This window comes from Candoia aspera, chromosome 1 (genome assembly GCF_035149785.1).
Source record: "Candoia aspera isolate rCanAsp1 chromosome 1, rCanAsp1.hap2, whole genome shotgun sequence".
Lineage (NCBI taxonomy): Eukaryota > Metazoa > Chordata > Lepidosauria > Squamata > Boidae > Candoia > Candoia aspera.
Genome location: NC_086153.1, coordinates 259,180,459 through 259,198,525, shown reverse-complemented (window position 1 = coordinate 259,198,525; position 18,067 = coordinate 259,180,459). Strand labels below are relative to the sequence as shown.

Here is an 18,067-nt window from a genome sequence, read left to right as displayed (position 1 = left end):
ATAAATTGCTTGTAAGTGACAAGTTGTCTCTAAAATTGATTTGCCAAAGCAGTGTTTATAGACTTCATATGTACTTATATTGGTTGGAAATCCAGTATAGATTTTGAGCATATGACTACATTGTAACAGCTTTTAAGGAGAACAGAAGCTGAAATTAGCATCTTGTTGTTTATTCATTCAGTCACTTCTGACTCTTCGTGACTTCATGGACCAGCCCACGCCAGACCTTCCTGTCAGTCATCAACAACCCCAGCTCCCCCAGGGACGAGTCCGTCACCTCTAGAATATCATCCATCCATCTTGCCCTTGGTCGGCCACTCTTCCTTTTGCCTTCCACTCTCCCTAGTATCAGCATCTTCTCCAGGGTGTCCTGTCTAATCATTATCTGGCTGAAGTATTTCAGTTTTGCCTTTAATATCATTCCCTCAAGTGAGCAGTCTGGCTTTATTTCCTGGAGTATGGACTGGTTTGATCTTCTTGCAGTCCAAGGCACTCTCAGAATTTTCCTCCAACACCACAGTTCAAAACCATTGATCTTCCTTCTCTCAGCCTTCCTTATGGTCCAGCTCTGGCAGCCATATGTTACTATTGGGAATACCATTGCTTTGACTATGCAGACCATTGTTGTCAGTGTGATGTCTCTGCTCTTAACTATTTTATCGAGATTTGTCATTGCTCTTCTCCCAAGGATTAAGCGTCTTCTGATTTCCTGACTGCAGTCAGCATCTGCAGTAATCTTCGCACCTAGAAATACAAAATCTTTCACTGCCTCTACGTTTTCTCCTTCTATTTGCCAGTTATCAGTCAAGCTGGTTGCCATAATCTTGGTTTTTTTGAGGTTTAGCTGCAAGTCAGCTTTTGCACTTTCTTCTTTTACCTTCATCATAAGGCTCCTCAGTTCCTCTTCACTTTCAGCCATCAAAGTGGTATCATCTGCATATCTGAGATGGTTAATGTTTCTTCCAGCGATTTTAACTCCAGCCTTGGATTCCTCAAGCCCAATATGCCGCATGATGTGTTCTGTGTACAAGTTGAATAGGTAGAGTGAGAGTATACAACCCTGCCATACTCCTTTCCCAATCTTAAACCAGTACATTGTTCCGTGGTCTGTTCTTACCATTGCTACTTCGTCGTTATACAGATTCCTCAGGAGGCAGACAAGATGACTTGGTATCCCCATACCACTAAGAACTTGCCACAATTCGTTATTGTCCACACAGTCAAAGGCTTTAGAATAGTCAATAAAACAGAAATGGATGTTTTTCTGAAACTCCCTGGCTTTTTCCATTATCCAGCAAATATTGGCAATTTGGTCCCTAGTTCCTCTGCCTTTTCTAAACCCAGCTTGTACATCTGGCAATTCTTGCTCCATGAATTGCTGAAGTCTACCTTGCAAGATCTTGAGCATTACCTTACTGGCATGTGAAATGAGTGCCACTGTTTGACAGTTTGAACCTTCTTTAGTGTTTCCCTTTTTTGGTATGGGGATATAAGTTGATTTTTTTCCAATCTGATGGCCATTCTTGTGTTTTCCAAATTTGCTGGCATATAGCATGTATTACCTTTACAGCATCATCTTGCAAGATTTTGAACAATTCAGCTGGGATACCGTCGTCTCCTGCTGCCTTGTTGTTAGCAATGCTTCTTAAGGCCCATTCAACCTCACTCTTCAGGATGTCTGGCTCTAGCTCACTGACCACACCATCAAAGCTATCCCCGATATTGTTATCCTTCCTATACAGGTCTTCCATATATTCTTGCCACCTTTTCTTGATCTCTTCTTCTTCTGTTAGGTCCTTGCCGTCTTTGTTTTTGATCGTACCCATTTTTGCCTGGAACTTACCTCTAATGTTTCTAATTTTCTGGAAGAGGTCTCTTGTCCTTCCTATTCTATTGTCTTCTTCCACTTCTGCGCATTTCTTGTTTAAAAATAATTCCTCATCTCTTCTGGCTAACCTCTGGAATTTTGCATTTAATTGGGCATATCTCCCCCTATCACTGTTGCCTTTTGCTTTCCTTCTTTCTTGGGCTACTTCTAGTGTCTCAGCAGACAGCCATTTTGCCTTCTTGGTTTACTCTTTCTTTGGGATGTATTTTTTTGCTGCCTCCTAGACAATGTTGAGAACTTCTGTCCATAGTTCTTCCGGGACCCTATCTACTAAGTCCAGTCCCTTAAATCTATTCTTCACCTCCACTGCATATTCCTTAGGAATATTAGTGAGCTCATATCTAGCTGATCTGTGGGTCTTCCCTAATCTCTTTAGTCTGATCCTAAATTGTGCAATAAGAAGTTCATCAGCTCTGGATAGATATCCACCACCTTTGGCTGCAAAGGATGTAGTCAATTTGATTTTGGTGTTGTCCATCTGGTGAAGTCCATGTATAAAGCCATCTCTTAGGTTGTTGGAAGAGAGTGTTTGTTATGCAGAGTGAGTTGTCTTGGCAAAATTCTTTCAGCCTACTTCCTGCTTCATTTTGTTCTCCCAGGCCATGCTTACCTGTAATTCCAGGTGTCATTTGACAGCCCACCTTAGCATTCCAGTCTCCCGTGATGAAAATAACATCTCTTTTAGGCGTGTTGTCCAGTAGGTGCTGCAGATCCTCATAGAACTGCTCTACTTCAGCTTCTTCAGCATCTGTGGTTGGGGCGTATATTTGGATCACTGCAATGTTAGATGGCTTGCCCTGAATTCGAATTGAGATCATTCTATCGTTTTTTGGATTGTATCCAAGCACTGCTTTAGCCACTTTACTATTAATTATGAAGGCTACTCCATTTCTTCTGTGGTCCTCTTGTCCACAGTAGTAGATCTGGTGGTCATTTGATGTGAAGTGGCCCATTCCAGTCCATTTCAGTTCACTGACCCCCAAAATGTCTATCTTTAATCTTGACATCTTACCAATAACCACATCCAATTTGCCCTGGCTCATAGATCGTACATTCCAGGTTCCAATGGTGTGTTGATCCTTAGAACATCGGATTCGCCGTTCACCGCCAGCACCGTTGGCCGCTAGCCGTCCTTTCGGCTTTGAGCTAGCTGCGTTATCATGTCTGGGGCTAGTTGAGCTCATCCTCTGTTCCTCCCCAGTAGCATTTTTACCATCTTCCGACCTGGGGGTCTCATCTTCCGATGGTATACCGACATATCTCTGGTTGTACTGATCCATTTAGTTTTCACGGCAAGAATACTGGGGTGGGTTGCCATTACCTTCCCCAGGGATCGCGTTTAGTCTGACCTCTCTGTCATGACCTTCCCGTCTTGGGTGGCCCTTCACGGTTTAGCTCATGGCATCATTGAGGTGCTCAAGCTCCAGCACCACGACAAGGTAACGATCCTTTGCTGAAGATTATTGCTGAAATTAGCATTTTAGGAGAGGTTTTTTTTTTTCTTCAAATCTGAATTTATCATGTTCTCCAACCCTGGAGTGATAGCTCTTAGGACCCTTTATTTGTGGGAGCAATTCAAAGGTAGGTAGCTTACAAAATGTAACATAACCCAGAAGTGTAGTATTAAAAGATTAGTTTAAAATATAGCAAAACAAAGTAAACAAACTTCCACTAATTCCAGAGATACTGCTTGAATTGTTGGCATCTGTGTCCATTATAAAGGGGTTCTAAACATGGACTTTAAAACTGTATAATCAAGAATCCAGAGTGCAACAGTGACAAAGTCCAGTCCAGTTTTATTTCCAAGTATAGTGCATTGCCCTCTGTACAGATCCCTGCAAAGCTACAATATAATACATTTGCCTACCAGATCCAACCATGCTAGTTATCAAATCCTGCTTGGGTTGCTAAACTGCACTCTATATGAGGCTGCCCTTGAAGAAATTACAAGAATGCAGCGGCATGTGCACTGTTGGCCATCCCTAGGTTTGCCAATGTGACCCCCCTCCCTGTTTTGCAAGCTGCACTGGCTCTCAGTTTCTTTCTGGGTGCAATTCAAGATGCTGGTTATTACCTTTAAAGCCATACATAGCATGGTGCCAGGTTAGTTGCAGGACCGCCCTCCCTGAGGACATCTGCCCATCCCACCAGATCAGGTAGGGTAGGCACACTCCAGGTCCCTTCCTTTATATGCTGTGGTTTTATGGGACCTATGAACTGTGCCTTTTCCATAGTAGCCTATGCCCTATGGAATACCCTTCCCTTTGAGATCTGACAGGCCCCTACCTTTTAACCTTTCAAAAAGCACTTAAGACCTCACATTTCCCCCAAGCACTGGAATAGAGTGAGATTGGCATGGAACAAATGTGTTGTGGACTGCATTGGAAAGTTTAGTTGCAGCACCAGGTTTGCTTGTTTGTTTGTTTTTATTGTTTGTATATATATATTTTTAGCCTGGGCCAGCCAGAGCTGGGTTTAAGAGAGGCAGCGATATAAATGTTTTAAATAAATCAATAATAATGTTTCATTGCAACACTGCAGCCTAAACTGGCACTTTCATCAAAGGGGATGATGGTCAGCTTTTCTGGCATCAGATAAAACAACATTTTATCCTTTTTCATCCTACCCTCAGCTAACTCGTTAAGTCCTTAAACATAATAAAATTCACCTGATCTTAAAGCAACACAAATAAATGTAATTGCATAACATAATTCATGATTAGAAATGCTCCTCTCATAACTGTTGCTTTGTTAGCATCTTTTTTTAACAAAGCCATTATGTAGACGCAAGAAACTCCCTTTTCCATCCCAAATTTGTAATGATACAAGCAGTCTTAGCCAATGATATGCCAACATCAGTATTGTTGTATGAAACCTAATCAGTAATTTCACCTCCTTGTGTCAGCTGGATTCATACATAAATAAGCTACACAGAATAATAATTGAGCAAAAGAAGACCTGGGAGGAAGTGATACATCCTTGAAAAACTGACCTGCTTTTGGAAGGGTATATTAACAAGCCAGTCTTGTAGTATGATACAACCTAAATTCAAAATGTATGAATAGGACTGTGGAATGAAAAGAGATGTTTGTTCTGAAGCAGGTACCCAATTCCTAATTAGGATTTATAAAATGTTATATCCTTTTGGTGGCAGTATATTTGGAAGTTCCAATGATATACCCTATTGCAAATGAAATACATATAGAATAAGTATTAATTCTGTCTAAAACATCCTCAAAATATTAATGAAAATAAAGAAAGAAATCTGGATGCTCATAATACACTCTTAGAAAATAAATGCATAAGTCATATTTTAATGCTGCTTTCATTGAAGTGCTTATAACTGGCATACTTAAAACTTGGCTTCCAAAGTAATCAATTTATTCCAGAAAACTGGCTAATGAAAGAATGGCCACAAATATCTCCCTTGCCCCCACTTCGCCAAACTGGATGCTCTCCATATTAGGCTGTAGTTTCCCAAACCTCCAGAAATTGCCCTGAACCATTCTCTGTCGGATGGAACTGATCCATAGCCTATTCATCTGTCCCTGATAGTTAAAAGGCTAAAACATGGGTGGATTGCCATGGACAGCTAAATCACTTCCTAAGAGATACAGGTTCTTTTTTCTTTTTTTTATCAGTTCTTGCTGGTACTCGTTTGCTATAAGTCCCAGTATTATGACCATAGGCACTTCCCCAGCCCAAGCATGGCATTCACAAAGGGATTTTCACATTTTATATGTGCCCAAGTTGAAGATTACTGTTGTAATGGAATTGTGGCTGAGTTCTGATCTCTGGATGAATTCTGAAGCAGAAAAGTCAGTAGAGTGCCCATCTAAGTCAGAAACAGGTTAGCTAGATGGATTCTTGTATTTTGCCATAGTTAACAGCTTCTAATCACCCATTCACAAGCTAGTTATTTACAGCTGAATGTCTCCAAAGTCACCACTGGGTAATACTTCTGTTAGAAGCAATTAAGATGTAACAGACTAATTCATCAGAACTTTCCACCAAGATTTATATTATGTAAAGAAAAGCTACTGAGTCTCAAGAAAAATACTGTTGGCGATCAAACTAGTCTCAGGTCTCAAGTTCCCCTTAATGAACCAAATCATATTAATATTACCTTCAATAAGTCTGTATGAGGAACGAACAAATCAGTCTTTGTGAATCTGTTACAAATCACATACATATTGCATATTCCTTTAGTCATAACTCTATTTCCTCCAGTTTCTGCATTTGTCTGTAAATGGAAAGTTCATGAACATTCATATTTTACATATAATTTTCTCACAGATAGCTTAGGTACCTAATTTTCTCTACTGTACATATATTATACTCCCCATCTCTTTTTTTTCTCTCCAATTAAATTCTTCTGGAACATTTTTTTTAAATTGAAAACTGCATTGCGAAAATTTGGAAAATTGATCAGTATGAAAAATAATAGCATTCTGATCTGTGAGCTGCACTGGAAATTTTAAATCAGTTTCGCAATCCAAGCAGAATTCTCCCTCATTAGATGGTCCGCAAGCCATACGACCAATTCTATATGATAAAGATGCCAATCTGATAGTCTTTTACTTGCATGTGTACTAACTGAACTTGATGGATTGTATATCTGAATAGGCATACCAGGATTTGCAGTCTGTCATCTAAACTATAGCTGAGCTGAAGTTTTGTGAGTTAATTTTCCTGTGGAAATTTACATTTTTGACAAACAAGAAGAACCTTTTGCTGAATAGAGATACAAATTACATGAAAATCAAAAGCATATTTGTCCTGTACATCAAGTCTGGGACACAATCTTTAATCAAGCTACATCTCAGCAGAAATTAGTCATTGTGATACTGAATGCTTCGTTTCTTCAGGTGATTTCACTAGAGCTTTGTCCATGAATAAGTATACTTGAGATCCAAATGAGGAATGAGAAAAAAAAATATGCCATTTACTCAAGATTTGTTTATATATATTTTTTTCTAATTGCAAGTGCAATTAGCATCAAGCCTGTTCCTCAGTCTTTTTATTTTTTTATGATTGAAGAATTTGAAAAATTCCTCAGATTCCATAAATAAATCTGTTGTTTTCTTTTCCATTTTCTGTAACACTTTATAATTGCATAAATACATGGAATGCTTTTTGTGAGATGGGTGGCCATATAAATTTGATAAATACATTTTAAAAAATGCACACTAAGATTTATTTCTAAGGAATACAGTGTCAAATATTTGACAATGGATGTACATACCTTATTCCAGATGTTGACTTTTAAGCACATTATATCTGCTTTCACACTGTAATTGTAACTCAAGAGTTCCCAACCTCCTTGAGCTACTGAGCACATCTGGAATTTAAGAACATATTATGATTTCTGTAATATGCAGCTAATATAAAAAAAAAAAAACACCTACATACCAGAAGGCAAACAAAGCACTGAGCTGTAGAATGCCTCTGGATTCCATCTTGAGTCCAGAGGCTTTGCTAGAAATTCAGGTTACTCTTGAGATGTTCTGCATTATGCTAGTTTTTCTTTCTTTTTGTGGTATTTTCTCTCTTTAGTCTCTAATTTTTTCTCTAATTTTGTGGTATTGGGAGAATCAGTTTTTTAAAAAAAATTCTGGCACCTGAGCCATCTAGCGCTTTATAGACTATTGTCAGCACCTTGAATTGGGTACTGTAATTCACAGGTTGCCAGTGCAGCATTTTAAGAGACTATGGTAGATGATGCCATTGAGCTGCACCAATTAATTATCAGACAGCTTTGTTCTGAACTATTTGCATTTTCAGCACTATGTTCAAGGATAGCTCTGTGTAGACTGTGTTGCTATGGAGTTCTTAGGGCAGGGTACACTAATCTAGGGTATCACAGCTCAGGGAGGGACATGGCTTGTTCACCAGCTGAAGTTGGGCATAATTTCCCACTTGTCACTGAAAACATAGCTTGGAATCTAGGACAGCCCCCAGATTATGCACCTTTGGAGGAAGTACTCTTAATCCAGAATGGACCATCTTCCAGATTCCTGAGAGTGAGAATATCTGTCCATAGTTACCTCTGTATGCTTCAGGGTTTTTTTTTTAGTCCCTTGTCCAGTCCAACACTGCCTCTTGGCAAATGTCAAGCATTTTGCACAGCCTCTCGTGACTCGGGAGAATAGTCATTCATTCATTCATTCATTCATTCATTCATTCATTCATTTGTATGTTTGTTTATTTGTTGGATTTATAGGGACATCCAAGTCTGGGTGACATACAGCAAAAAAACAAAGAATAAATATACAAAACAATAACCCACATAATACTTCAAAAAACACTTACCCACTATATAAAATATAAAAAAATAAAATGGTGACCAAATACAATAATTAAATCAAAAAGGGATTCCATTCCCATGGTCCCAAATGCAGTTGGAAAGGGCCAGAATAGCCACACATTCATGGTGGCCAGTTCAGACGGCTGAAAATTTCATTTGGTTGTTTTTTTTTTCCTTTAGTAAAATTTACTAAAATTCACACATGTATTTATAAATAGGATGAAATGATTTTAATTACCAGAACAGGAGACTATATACAATCATGTCTATTATTCCAATTTATGAAGCCCTGTGCCACAATTCCATATTTACAATTGCTTTTACCACCCTATTTGGATATTAGACCAAAACAAACAAAAAACTATGTGCCAAGCCTGAATCTTCTTAAATGTACAGCAAATATGAATTAGTTCACATTTTAACAGAGTAATATCCTAATATCATTATGATTACAAGTTGTAATAATGTATGTACATACCCAACTGTCTACCACATAACTTTTTTTAAGAAATAAGGATGAAAAGGAGGACTCTCTAGTGACCAACAACCATACTGAATGTTTCCTTCACCTCTGGTTTTCTGCACCACTGTAGCCAAAGTACATTAATTTTAAATTTGTCACCTTTGATTAGAAAGGCTAGGGATTGTATGTACAGCCTGCTATGTGCAAAATGTTTGAATTATCAGAGGGTTCTCCCTTTCATTATGCAGGCCATTCATGCTGGTCCTCAGAGAGACAATTACTAGGGGAGAGAGTGAATACTGGTAGGAAAATTATTTTAATTCTTTAAATTAGGATCTTCATTTCAAAGCCAACTTGAAGGCAGCATGTAATAAACTACAGTCAGATAAAACAAAACATAGAGCACAGGATAAAACAAGTATAAAAATGTTATTAAAAACTGCACCAGTCCAGAACCAGTTGTAGTTCCTTTAATGGAGTTTTCACACAAGAGATGAAAATACATTTGAAATTTGAATAAACATTCTGGGTGAGGTTTTAAATCTTCGTTACAAAGCAATTTAGGCACAACAGTCCTTTTAAGTTTCACATATGTATAAAAAGCAACCAAATGTTTGGAAATTTTTCACTTTGAACCAATTCAGGTGGGGAGGTAGCTGGGATTTTTGATACCTTAGTATTGGGTTTGGAGGTGGTAAAGTTTACTAAAAGAAATCCTGCTTGCAGTTCTTCATTTCAAATTGATCCAGATTCTTTTCGGGCCTGATCCTTGCACCATGCAGACCTTCTCTTGTCCCAGTCATCTCTTTTTAAGACTAAAGAAATGGGAGGAAAAAAATCACAGTGCCTTTGCAGATGAAAGTGGAATAATAAAGGGAAACATCATTTCACAGGATCAAATTATCATTTCTTGATAGGTGCAGCTACGCCTTCCATGATTCTGCCAGAAAATGATCTTCTAAGCATTCTCAGAGTCATTTCAATATTTAGTTACGTTATCAAATCTGGGCCTCAAAAATCCTAAGTGGAATTCTTAGCAGCAAACACAGATCATCCAAATTTTTGTGCCCCAGATCTGGTAGCCCTAGTGTTTGGCCAGGTAGCAGATGGCCCCCTTTTGTGACAAAGCAAATATAACAAAGTTCTGACTTGCATAATGTTTGAGAGTGCTCCAAGTTAGCTAGAAGATGTCATCTGCTGCAGACAAGCAAAGAAAAGTGGTATTCGCAGTTTCACCCTTCGCTTCCCCTCATTTCAGCTACAGATGGTTCAGAAATGTGCATACATTGAAGCAATTAGTGAGATGTTTGCCCATCCTAAATAGTCCCTGACTTTATATGTTGAAAAAAGCATCTTTACTAATAGCAGGGCTACTTTTAAAGCTGATAAAGAAAGGAGAAGAGGGCTCATTAGCAAGACCTACCTCCATAACGTACGGCTTTCTAAATCAAAAACAGACCTAAGTTGTGCCCTTCAGTTGAATAAATATTAGGATGTACAAGTGCATGTTAATGTCTTTGAAGTTCAACATTTTTTCTTTGTTAATTTTTATCCTTCCTTTTATTCTAGGAGCTTGACGGAATATACATAGCACTCCCTCCTCCAATTTTCCCCACCAAAATAGATTGGACTGAAAGACTGGTCCAAAGTCATCCAGTGAGCTTCCGTGACCCTTAAACAGGGTCTCCTTGGTCTTAGTTGAATGTCTTAACCTTGGGGGAAACATCATTTTTCAGTTTCTTCTGTGGCAGTGCCTTAGATAACAAGAGCAATATTAGAATCAGATATACAGTAGCTTGCATTAAATATGTTGAGAACCTAAATAAAATAATGACTGAATTGTTCATTTTACACATTTGCTGATTTTGGCACAACTCAGTGGGAAATGTTTATGTGCTTTCAGCAGGAGGTGATTGGGGATTATGTAAATAGAATGCCTCTTTTCCTTTGGATATATGTATAATAGATTAAGTTGGGTTTTGCAGTGCAAACAGGTCTGTTATGCTGAGAATATGAATAATGTTCATTTCCATAATTGCTAACATCTGGCTTCACATAAATCTGTTAAAATGCATGAAAGCCGAAGCAGAGTCTGTGTCACAAGTAAAACAACTACATGGAACTTGGTGTGTTAAACGTTCCTATATTCATGTGTGAAATCTTTCTACCTGTGAACTGTGAAATCTGTTCCTCTGATCTATCTGTGTTTTAACCCTGCTGCATACAATATGCATGGCAATAAATAAATATTAAAAAGCAACCCTTAAGCAGGAGGAAAGAGTGTCCAGATATGATGAAGAGAAGATGACATGACATTTCTGTTTCTTAATTTGCATTGTAAGTGAAGGACCACATGAAAACATACATGGTAACAACACCTTAATTGGTGCTTCTCCTTTAAAGAGATTAATTTTCTAACTATTAAAACTTGACCTTAATTCTTAAAGTATTTTATGTTTTTCTTTGGAGTGTTCCCTTGCACCTAAAACATAGTATGGCATGAAATTAAATTTTAAGCACTGGGCCTCGTTTGAAAAGGAAGTTTCCTCCTTGTTCGAGTTGCATGTTCTCTTAGATGGTAAACTGAGATAAAAGTTTACTTTAATGGAGTAAGGGAATGCAGACTGACATTCTTTAAAAGATGTCCAAATTATGGCTATTTTTCTTGTTAGAAGTGAAACAGTAAAATTACTATTATCAGGAAGATCTTCCAGGGTTATGGAAACATTACTGTAAACTATGTTGCAAACTGTATATTAAGCAGTGTGTGTGAGAGAGAGAGAGAGAGAGAGGGTTTGCATCCATGTGCAGGCAGGCTGTATTTGAACAGAAGAGAGCAGGTTAGATGTGGCAGTTGAATCTCCCTGCTCCTATTATTTTTCAACTTCAAACGAATGTCTCTAGGTATTTTTTTTAACCCACAAATCAAAACAAAGCAAACACTGGCCCTGCTCTAGCAGGTAAAATAGAGACACATATATATCAGAAGAGAAAGGTCAGTCTTATTACTGATGCTAATATTTATGCATTCAAATAATGACCATTTCTGTGCCCTGCAGTGCGTGGCTCATATTGGTTATACACTCAGGTGTCCATCAGATTTGGCCACAGCCTGGATAAAGGATAATTTATAACACATTTTTATTTACTCATAAAAGGGTTAAAATGACAGGTCTGAACCAGCTGTGTTTCCAGTCTGTTTCTCTGGCAAGCTGGTGGTTAACAGCCACACTAGAGACAACTTGTGATTTACTTAAAACACTATGTTAGGGAGAAGATGAGATGGGAGGGGAAAAATAATATTAAATTCAGAGACTAAAAAGTCTGCTCCCAAGTAGAGACACCAGTGGAATGGTTTCCTATTAACTATCAGCATCTCTTAGCTGGATTTAATTTCACCTTATTTATCCATATCTTGTGCATTCTCAAACTTAGGCAATGGCCAAGGGATTTGACTGCTTCTTTGGAGTTAGATGGCAAGGAGCTGAAAAACAAGGCTTTATTAGCACAGTGATGGCATCTCATTTCAAAGTTATGATGGATCTTCCCATGTGGGGGAGATAAGGGGCAAGAACAGAAGTTTCAGCTGGTCCAGAATGCAGTGGCACGGGCAGTGATAGGCATGCCTTGGTATGTCCGTGTAACACCTCTGCTTCATAAGCTGCAGTGGTTGCTGCTTTGCTTCCAGGTGTGATTCAAGATGCTGGCTGCTACCTATAAAACCCTACATGGCGTAGGGCCTGGTTACTTGTATTTGCCTGGCTGGTTCACTCTGGCAGGGTTGGCATGCTCTAGGTTCCATCAATTAAACACTGGCACCTATCAGGGCCCTGGAAATGCACTTTCTCTGTAGCAGTGCCTGCCCTCTGGAATGAGGTTCACCCCAAAATTCGAGTGGCCCCCACTCTACTGGCATTTTGAAGGGCCCTAAAGACCTGGCTGTTTACCCAGCTTTTTGGCAACAACAACTGATGCCCCTTTCTTCCTTTTTTGTTCCTCTCCAGGTTTGTTTCCTTTGCCATCGTTCTTTTGTCTTGTGCTGTTTTTTATTGTTCTTTGTTTTAAAATGTTTTTAACTATTGTTAACCGCCCAGAGTAGCTGGGAGTCAGGCAGCTTATAAAACTATCATCATCATCATCATCATCATCATCATCATCATCATCATCATCATCATCATCCCTTACAACACACCCCAGGGCTAATAGTGTCAAACAGTAGTGCTTTAGCACCACTTTCTAGGAAGAACACAAACCATAGCAAAACAATGTCTCCCAAAATACTGGTAGTCCAGAACTAGTAGGGCTTCTTTCCTTATAGCCAATTCATGGCAAAAGTGACCCATCAGCCTGACCACAGTTTTCTTGTAAATATATTCAAGCTGCAAACTCAAGTGAAATGAGTCCAGATATCCGGTATCTTCAGACATGTCTAGAGTTGAGAGACTACCACCTTCCTGATTACTTTAGCCAGAAGTAGTATTTTGGAAACTGGCCAATATTGTCCTAATTCTTCCAGGTCAAGGGAAGGTTATTTAGTATTTGACTTTACTCCTGCATCTTTGCATAGGTGGGGGCAAGCCCCTTTCAGAAGGAAGAGTTAGTTAACTGCCATAACTGTAGAGCTGGTCATTCCCTGACTGATTTAAACAGGCTGGAATGTTAAGACTGATAATCCTTATATCGCTAGTTGTCCTGTCCCCATCCTTGAGATCCACAAGCTGAAAGTCATAGGAAAAGCTGTTGCTACAGTTATGTTTTCAATATTCTGTCCCACCATTAGAATCCAAATAGAGTTAGATTCAATCAATTATTTCAGAAAATAATGATAATCCCTTATATTGCTTCAGTTCCTAACAATCAGCTCTCAGGAAGGGGTTTCATCATTCCTTAAGGAAAGGCCTTCTATTTACACAATGTCCCCATCATATCTGTCTGAAATTTGGTATGATTATCAATTTAAAGCTTATTTATTTTTTAAAGGTGCTTATAATGTTGTTTGGGGGCTATTTTATTTTATTATTTTATTTTCTGAAAAATACAAATTAACAAAGTATCTGGTTGTTTTCCTATGCCAGATTATGAGGGAACAGAGATCAAGTTTTTCAGTTGTTTCCTGATGTAGGCATAGGGATTATTAGATTACTGAATTATTTCCAGAAAAACCTGGATGGGACTGGACCATTTTCCAAGATCTGGATGGGCTTCCTAAACTGTATCAATTGGTTTATTCATACCTCTTATATGCCTATAACTGTAAAATGTTTGCATGTTGTTTATAGTCATCTGTTAAATTTCACCTAAATGCAATTTTTTTTTGCTGGGTTGCAGTACAGTAAAGGTCATTTTTCAATGAATATACAGAACAGAAAATCTAATTATGTCATTTGCCTTGCAGCTAGAAACAGGTATATGCAAATGAAGTTCTTAACTGGGGCTTTTAATTAGAGTTGCCACCTCTCTGAGAGAAAGTGAAACAATCATTTCCATTTGCTTGCTTAGTTTAAATCCATAAATGCAGGTTTAAAGGTGTACATTAATTATGACAGAAATTAAAAGTACAGTAAATGAAATTGGGAGGGTTTTTTTTTTAAGTGATTCTGTGAAACCCTGTCTTTGGGAGATCCTTTTTCTTCTACCATTTCCATTTTAAATTCTAGATCTCAGTTAAGAATCTGCCTTCTGGGCAATTTTAAGTAAAATATCTTCCTGTGACTTAGTGATTTTTTCCTCACTAAGGAAAAATCTTTTCACACCTTCCCCATCTAGAAAATAGGGTAGAAAGGGAGAGGTTATTGAAGTAGATTTGTATTGCCCTACCTCTGGCAGGGGTGGAGGTTGCCAACTTACGAACTCCTCTGCTTGGGATTCCTCTGCTTGCTCAGTCAAGTGAGGAATCTCTGGTAGAGTGCGAGGCTTGGGTTTGTGAGGGAAAAGCTGATGGAATCGTTGAACCAGCGCTGGTGCATGCACATCTCTGGCATTCTCCCATGTGCGCTCTTCCTCAGGGTACCCTTTCCCTTTGAAGGATGGTCTGTCTGATCTCTTCTATGAGCAAAGTATTGGCTCTACTTCATAGCTTATAATTCCCTACGACAGTAGCATCAGCTCTGTATATTCCTTCAGTTGGACTGGAAAACAGAGTCTGGAATTTGTAAATAAGGCTGCTGTCGCAGAATTATGATCTTGAGTGGCTCTTGTCTGAAGAGCAAGTGCTACCTCACTAATGTTGCGTAATTGGATCTACACCACTTTGCCTATATCGCTTGAATAAGAGCACGGAGAAGGCGTTAGAGATAATCCGAGCTGTGGAATTTTGTTAGCTTAGGATATGTGCTCCTTTTGCAGATATTAAAACAGAAGCTTTTCTATTTTCTGCATGAACAATTCAGTGCACATCTGAGTAAGCAGAGACATGCACATCTATTGTTTACATGAATAGTGTGATCGTATGAACAGTGGAGCCATAGGGGTGTGCACGTGCATGTCTAAATTTGCGTTCCCAGAAATAGCCATTTTTCACTGTTTCTTTTTTTTCTCCGTTGGAAGAGGGAAGCTCCTGAGGGTAGAATGTCTTTGAGTGAAAGAATAACATAATCGGAGATGCATGACCATTTTCACTGACTCCCAATTCCTTTTCTTTGTGTGCTCTATATAGTAATCATATGAAGAAAACTGAATTCATTCTGTTTTGTTCACAAATCATACTTGATTTCTTTATTCCCCCTTCTTCTAACATGTGAAAATCTTATGATTATGATTAGCAGGGAGTTAATGCAATGTTTATGTCCTTCCTTCTGCTTGAGAAAATATGATACAATGAATGGATTGAAGAAAAGTAATTTGTTTTACTCATTATTTATTTATTTTTTAAATCTGGAAGAATAGTTACTCTGGTAGTCACATCAACTTTTAAGCATCCACTAATCCTGTCACAGGATATCTATTAGAGCTATATCTGTTAATGCTATTTCTCGTTCTGTTATGATCTGACTTGAGGAATATCTATTTTCTCTCACATTAATATGATGGCTTGAGAAAGGTATACCTTTGAATGATATGAACCTTAATTTTACAATGCCTATTTCCAATAATTTCTTTCCCAAGGAAGGGGCATTTTTCAGGCTTGTCAAAGCCCAATAAACTTTCTGTCTTCTGCAGATATCGATGAATGTACCTTAAGGACTCACACCTGTTGGAATGATTCAGCCTGTGTGAACTTGGCAGGGGGATTTGATTGCCTCTGTCCATCTGGACCCTCCTGTACAGGTGATTGCCCCCATGAAGGGGGCCTGAAACGGAATGGCCAAGTATGGACGCTGAAGAAAGACAGATGCTCTGTTTGTTCCTGTAGGGTACGTTCGTATGAGATTTGCTAAGCACTTCTATCTTGATTTGGTGATCATGTCTGCTTTGGGTAAAAGTCCATCTAAAGAAAACTGCATTCATTTCAGATTTTTAACATCTTGTCCCAAGTTTTCTTGATTTGAACATGTCCCTGAAAATACAAAAGTTTTTTGTTCTTACGATTATACCTTTGGTTGCCAGAAATTATTGGCAGTCTATTGGAAATGTCACTTGGAGCTCTAATAATATATTTCATCCTCCCTTGACCTAACAAATCCGTTTTAGCAAGGAGGTTTGCACCAATGCAAATCTAATGTGAGAAAATAGAACAAATATTTTCCACACCTTTTATCCTTTTGAAGTCAAGAAGAGACTGCAGGATATAATACTCATAGATAAGTAAAAAAAAAGAAAGAAAGGAAAGGAAGAAAAAGAAAGGAAGAAAAAGAAAGGAAGAAAGAACAACAACAGCTCTTGGTTGTTAAAATACTGTACATATTCCTAGCAGCTCTGCTTCCCATATGAATATGAGGAGCTTGTAATAAAGAGGTAGATTATTTACTGGGCTGAGAGGAGGAAGACATCCTTCCAAAAGGAGAAGCATACAGGAGGAAGGGAGGAAAAGTACCCAGCACATATACAAGAGGGGGGAATAATGGCTTCGAGAAGGGCTTGGTGTGATCGTAGGAGAAGCTGTTGCACAATTATATTTTCATATACTGCCTCACCACTAGAATCCAAATAGAGGCAGATCCAATCAAATATCTTGACAAATAAAGTCAGGCAGCATACAACTTTGATAAACAAACAAACAAACAAACCAACCATAAGCCAGTGGTGTGAAACAGCTGCCAAAAGAGATGTAATGTAGTTCTTGGCTGCATTAGAAGATGCATAGGATGAAATCCTTATTCCCCTCTACCCTGCATTAATGAGACCACACCTAGGATACTGGGTACAATTCTGGTATCACATTTCCAGAAGGATATTGACAGATTGGGACAGAACCAAAGGAGGATGACAAAGATGATACAGAGATTTAAGGACATGCTGTGTGAAGACAGGTTGAAAGAACGTGGCATATTCAACGTGGAGAAAAGGCCAAGGGGAGACATGATAGCAGTGTTCAGGTACATAAAAAAGTGCCATAGGGAAGATGATCAGGAAATATTTTCCATTGCCAAAGAAACTGGGACCAGAAATAATGGATAAAGTTGCAACTACCTAGACTGCACTTGAATATAATAAAAAAAGTCCTAATGAAAAGAACTGTACAACAGTGAAACAGTTTAGCTATGGAATTTGTGGGCTCTTCATCTTTGGAGGATTTTAAGAAGAACCTGGATTGCCTCCTCTCAAAGACAGTTTAAATTATTTTCCTGAACACTGCAGAACGTGGAAATAGATGAACCTTGTGCTCCCTTCCAACTCCACAATTTTATGATCATATGATTTGATTGATGTAAGTAAAGTATTAGTGGAAGGTGAAACATAAAGAGAATTTGAAGAGAGTAAGAGAAAACAGGAGAAAGGCACTTGACAGTGTGAAAAGAGGTAAAGAAATCTATCAATATATATTAAAGGAGAGATAAAATTGGCCCTTAAAAAAAAGTTGTCATTCTATAAATATATATAGAGTTTCATGTTCCATATTATCTGTTCAAACAATATTATTGTTGAGTGAACTTTTAATAGTTTATAAACAATTTCTGAGTAAATGAAGAAAGAGTTGATAAGAAAGAAATATTCATATAAGATCTCTAAATTTATTGCTTTGGGGTTGCAGCAGTAAGATTTTAAATTGTATTTATTAATCCCCAAAATAATTGTAAAACAATTATTACCATGTCTGTCCAAACAAACCTGGTTTTGCCATGGGGCTCGGCTCTGCATGCACTGACCCTATGAGATTTGGATGGTAGCAGAAAAAAAGTAAGTAACAAATGGTACTGTTGTGAGCTATGATTAAAATGATCTGAATACAAATACAATGTCTGCATGATGATGTGAAGGTAAAACTATGAATGAAGATTGAGGTGGGTGGGTTCCCAAATGAGTGACATCTT

At 38.3% G+C, this 18,067-nt stretch overlaps 1 protein-coding gene across 2 annotated transcripts in view; it reads left to right on the top strand.

Moving 5' to 3' along the window:
* The window catches only part of NELL1 (neural EGFL like 1), a 545,320-nt gene that overhangs the window by 508,937 nt on the left and 18,316 nt on the right, over window positions 1-18,067 (top strand). For both annotated transcript variants that reach the window (XM_063289567.1, XM_063289568.1), the window contains one exon: window positions 15,816-16,009. In XM_063289567.1, the coding sequence (XP_063145637.1) occupies window positions 15,816-16,009 (194 nt within the window). The remainder of the gene's footprint in view (window positions 1-15,815; window positions 16,010-18,067) is intronic.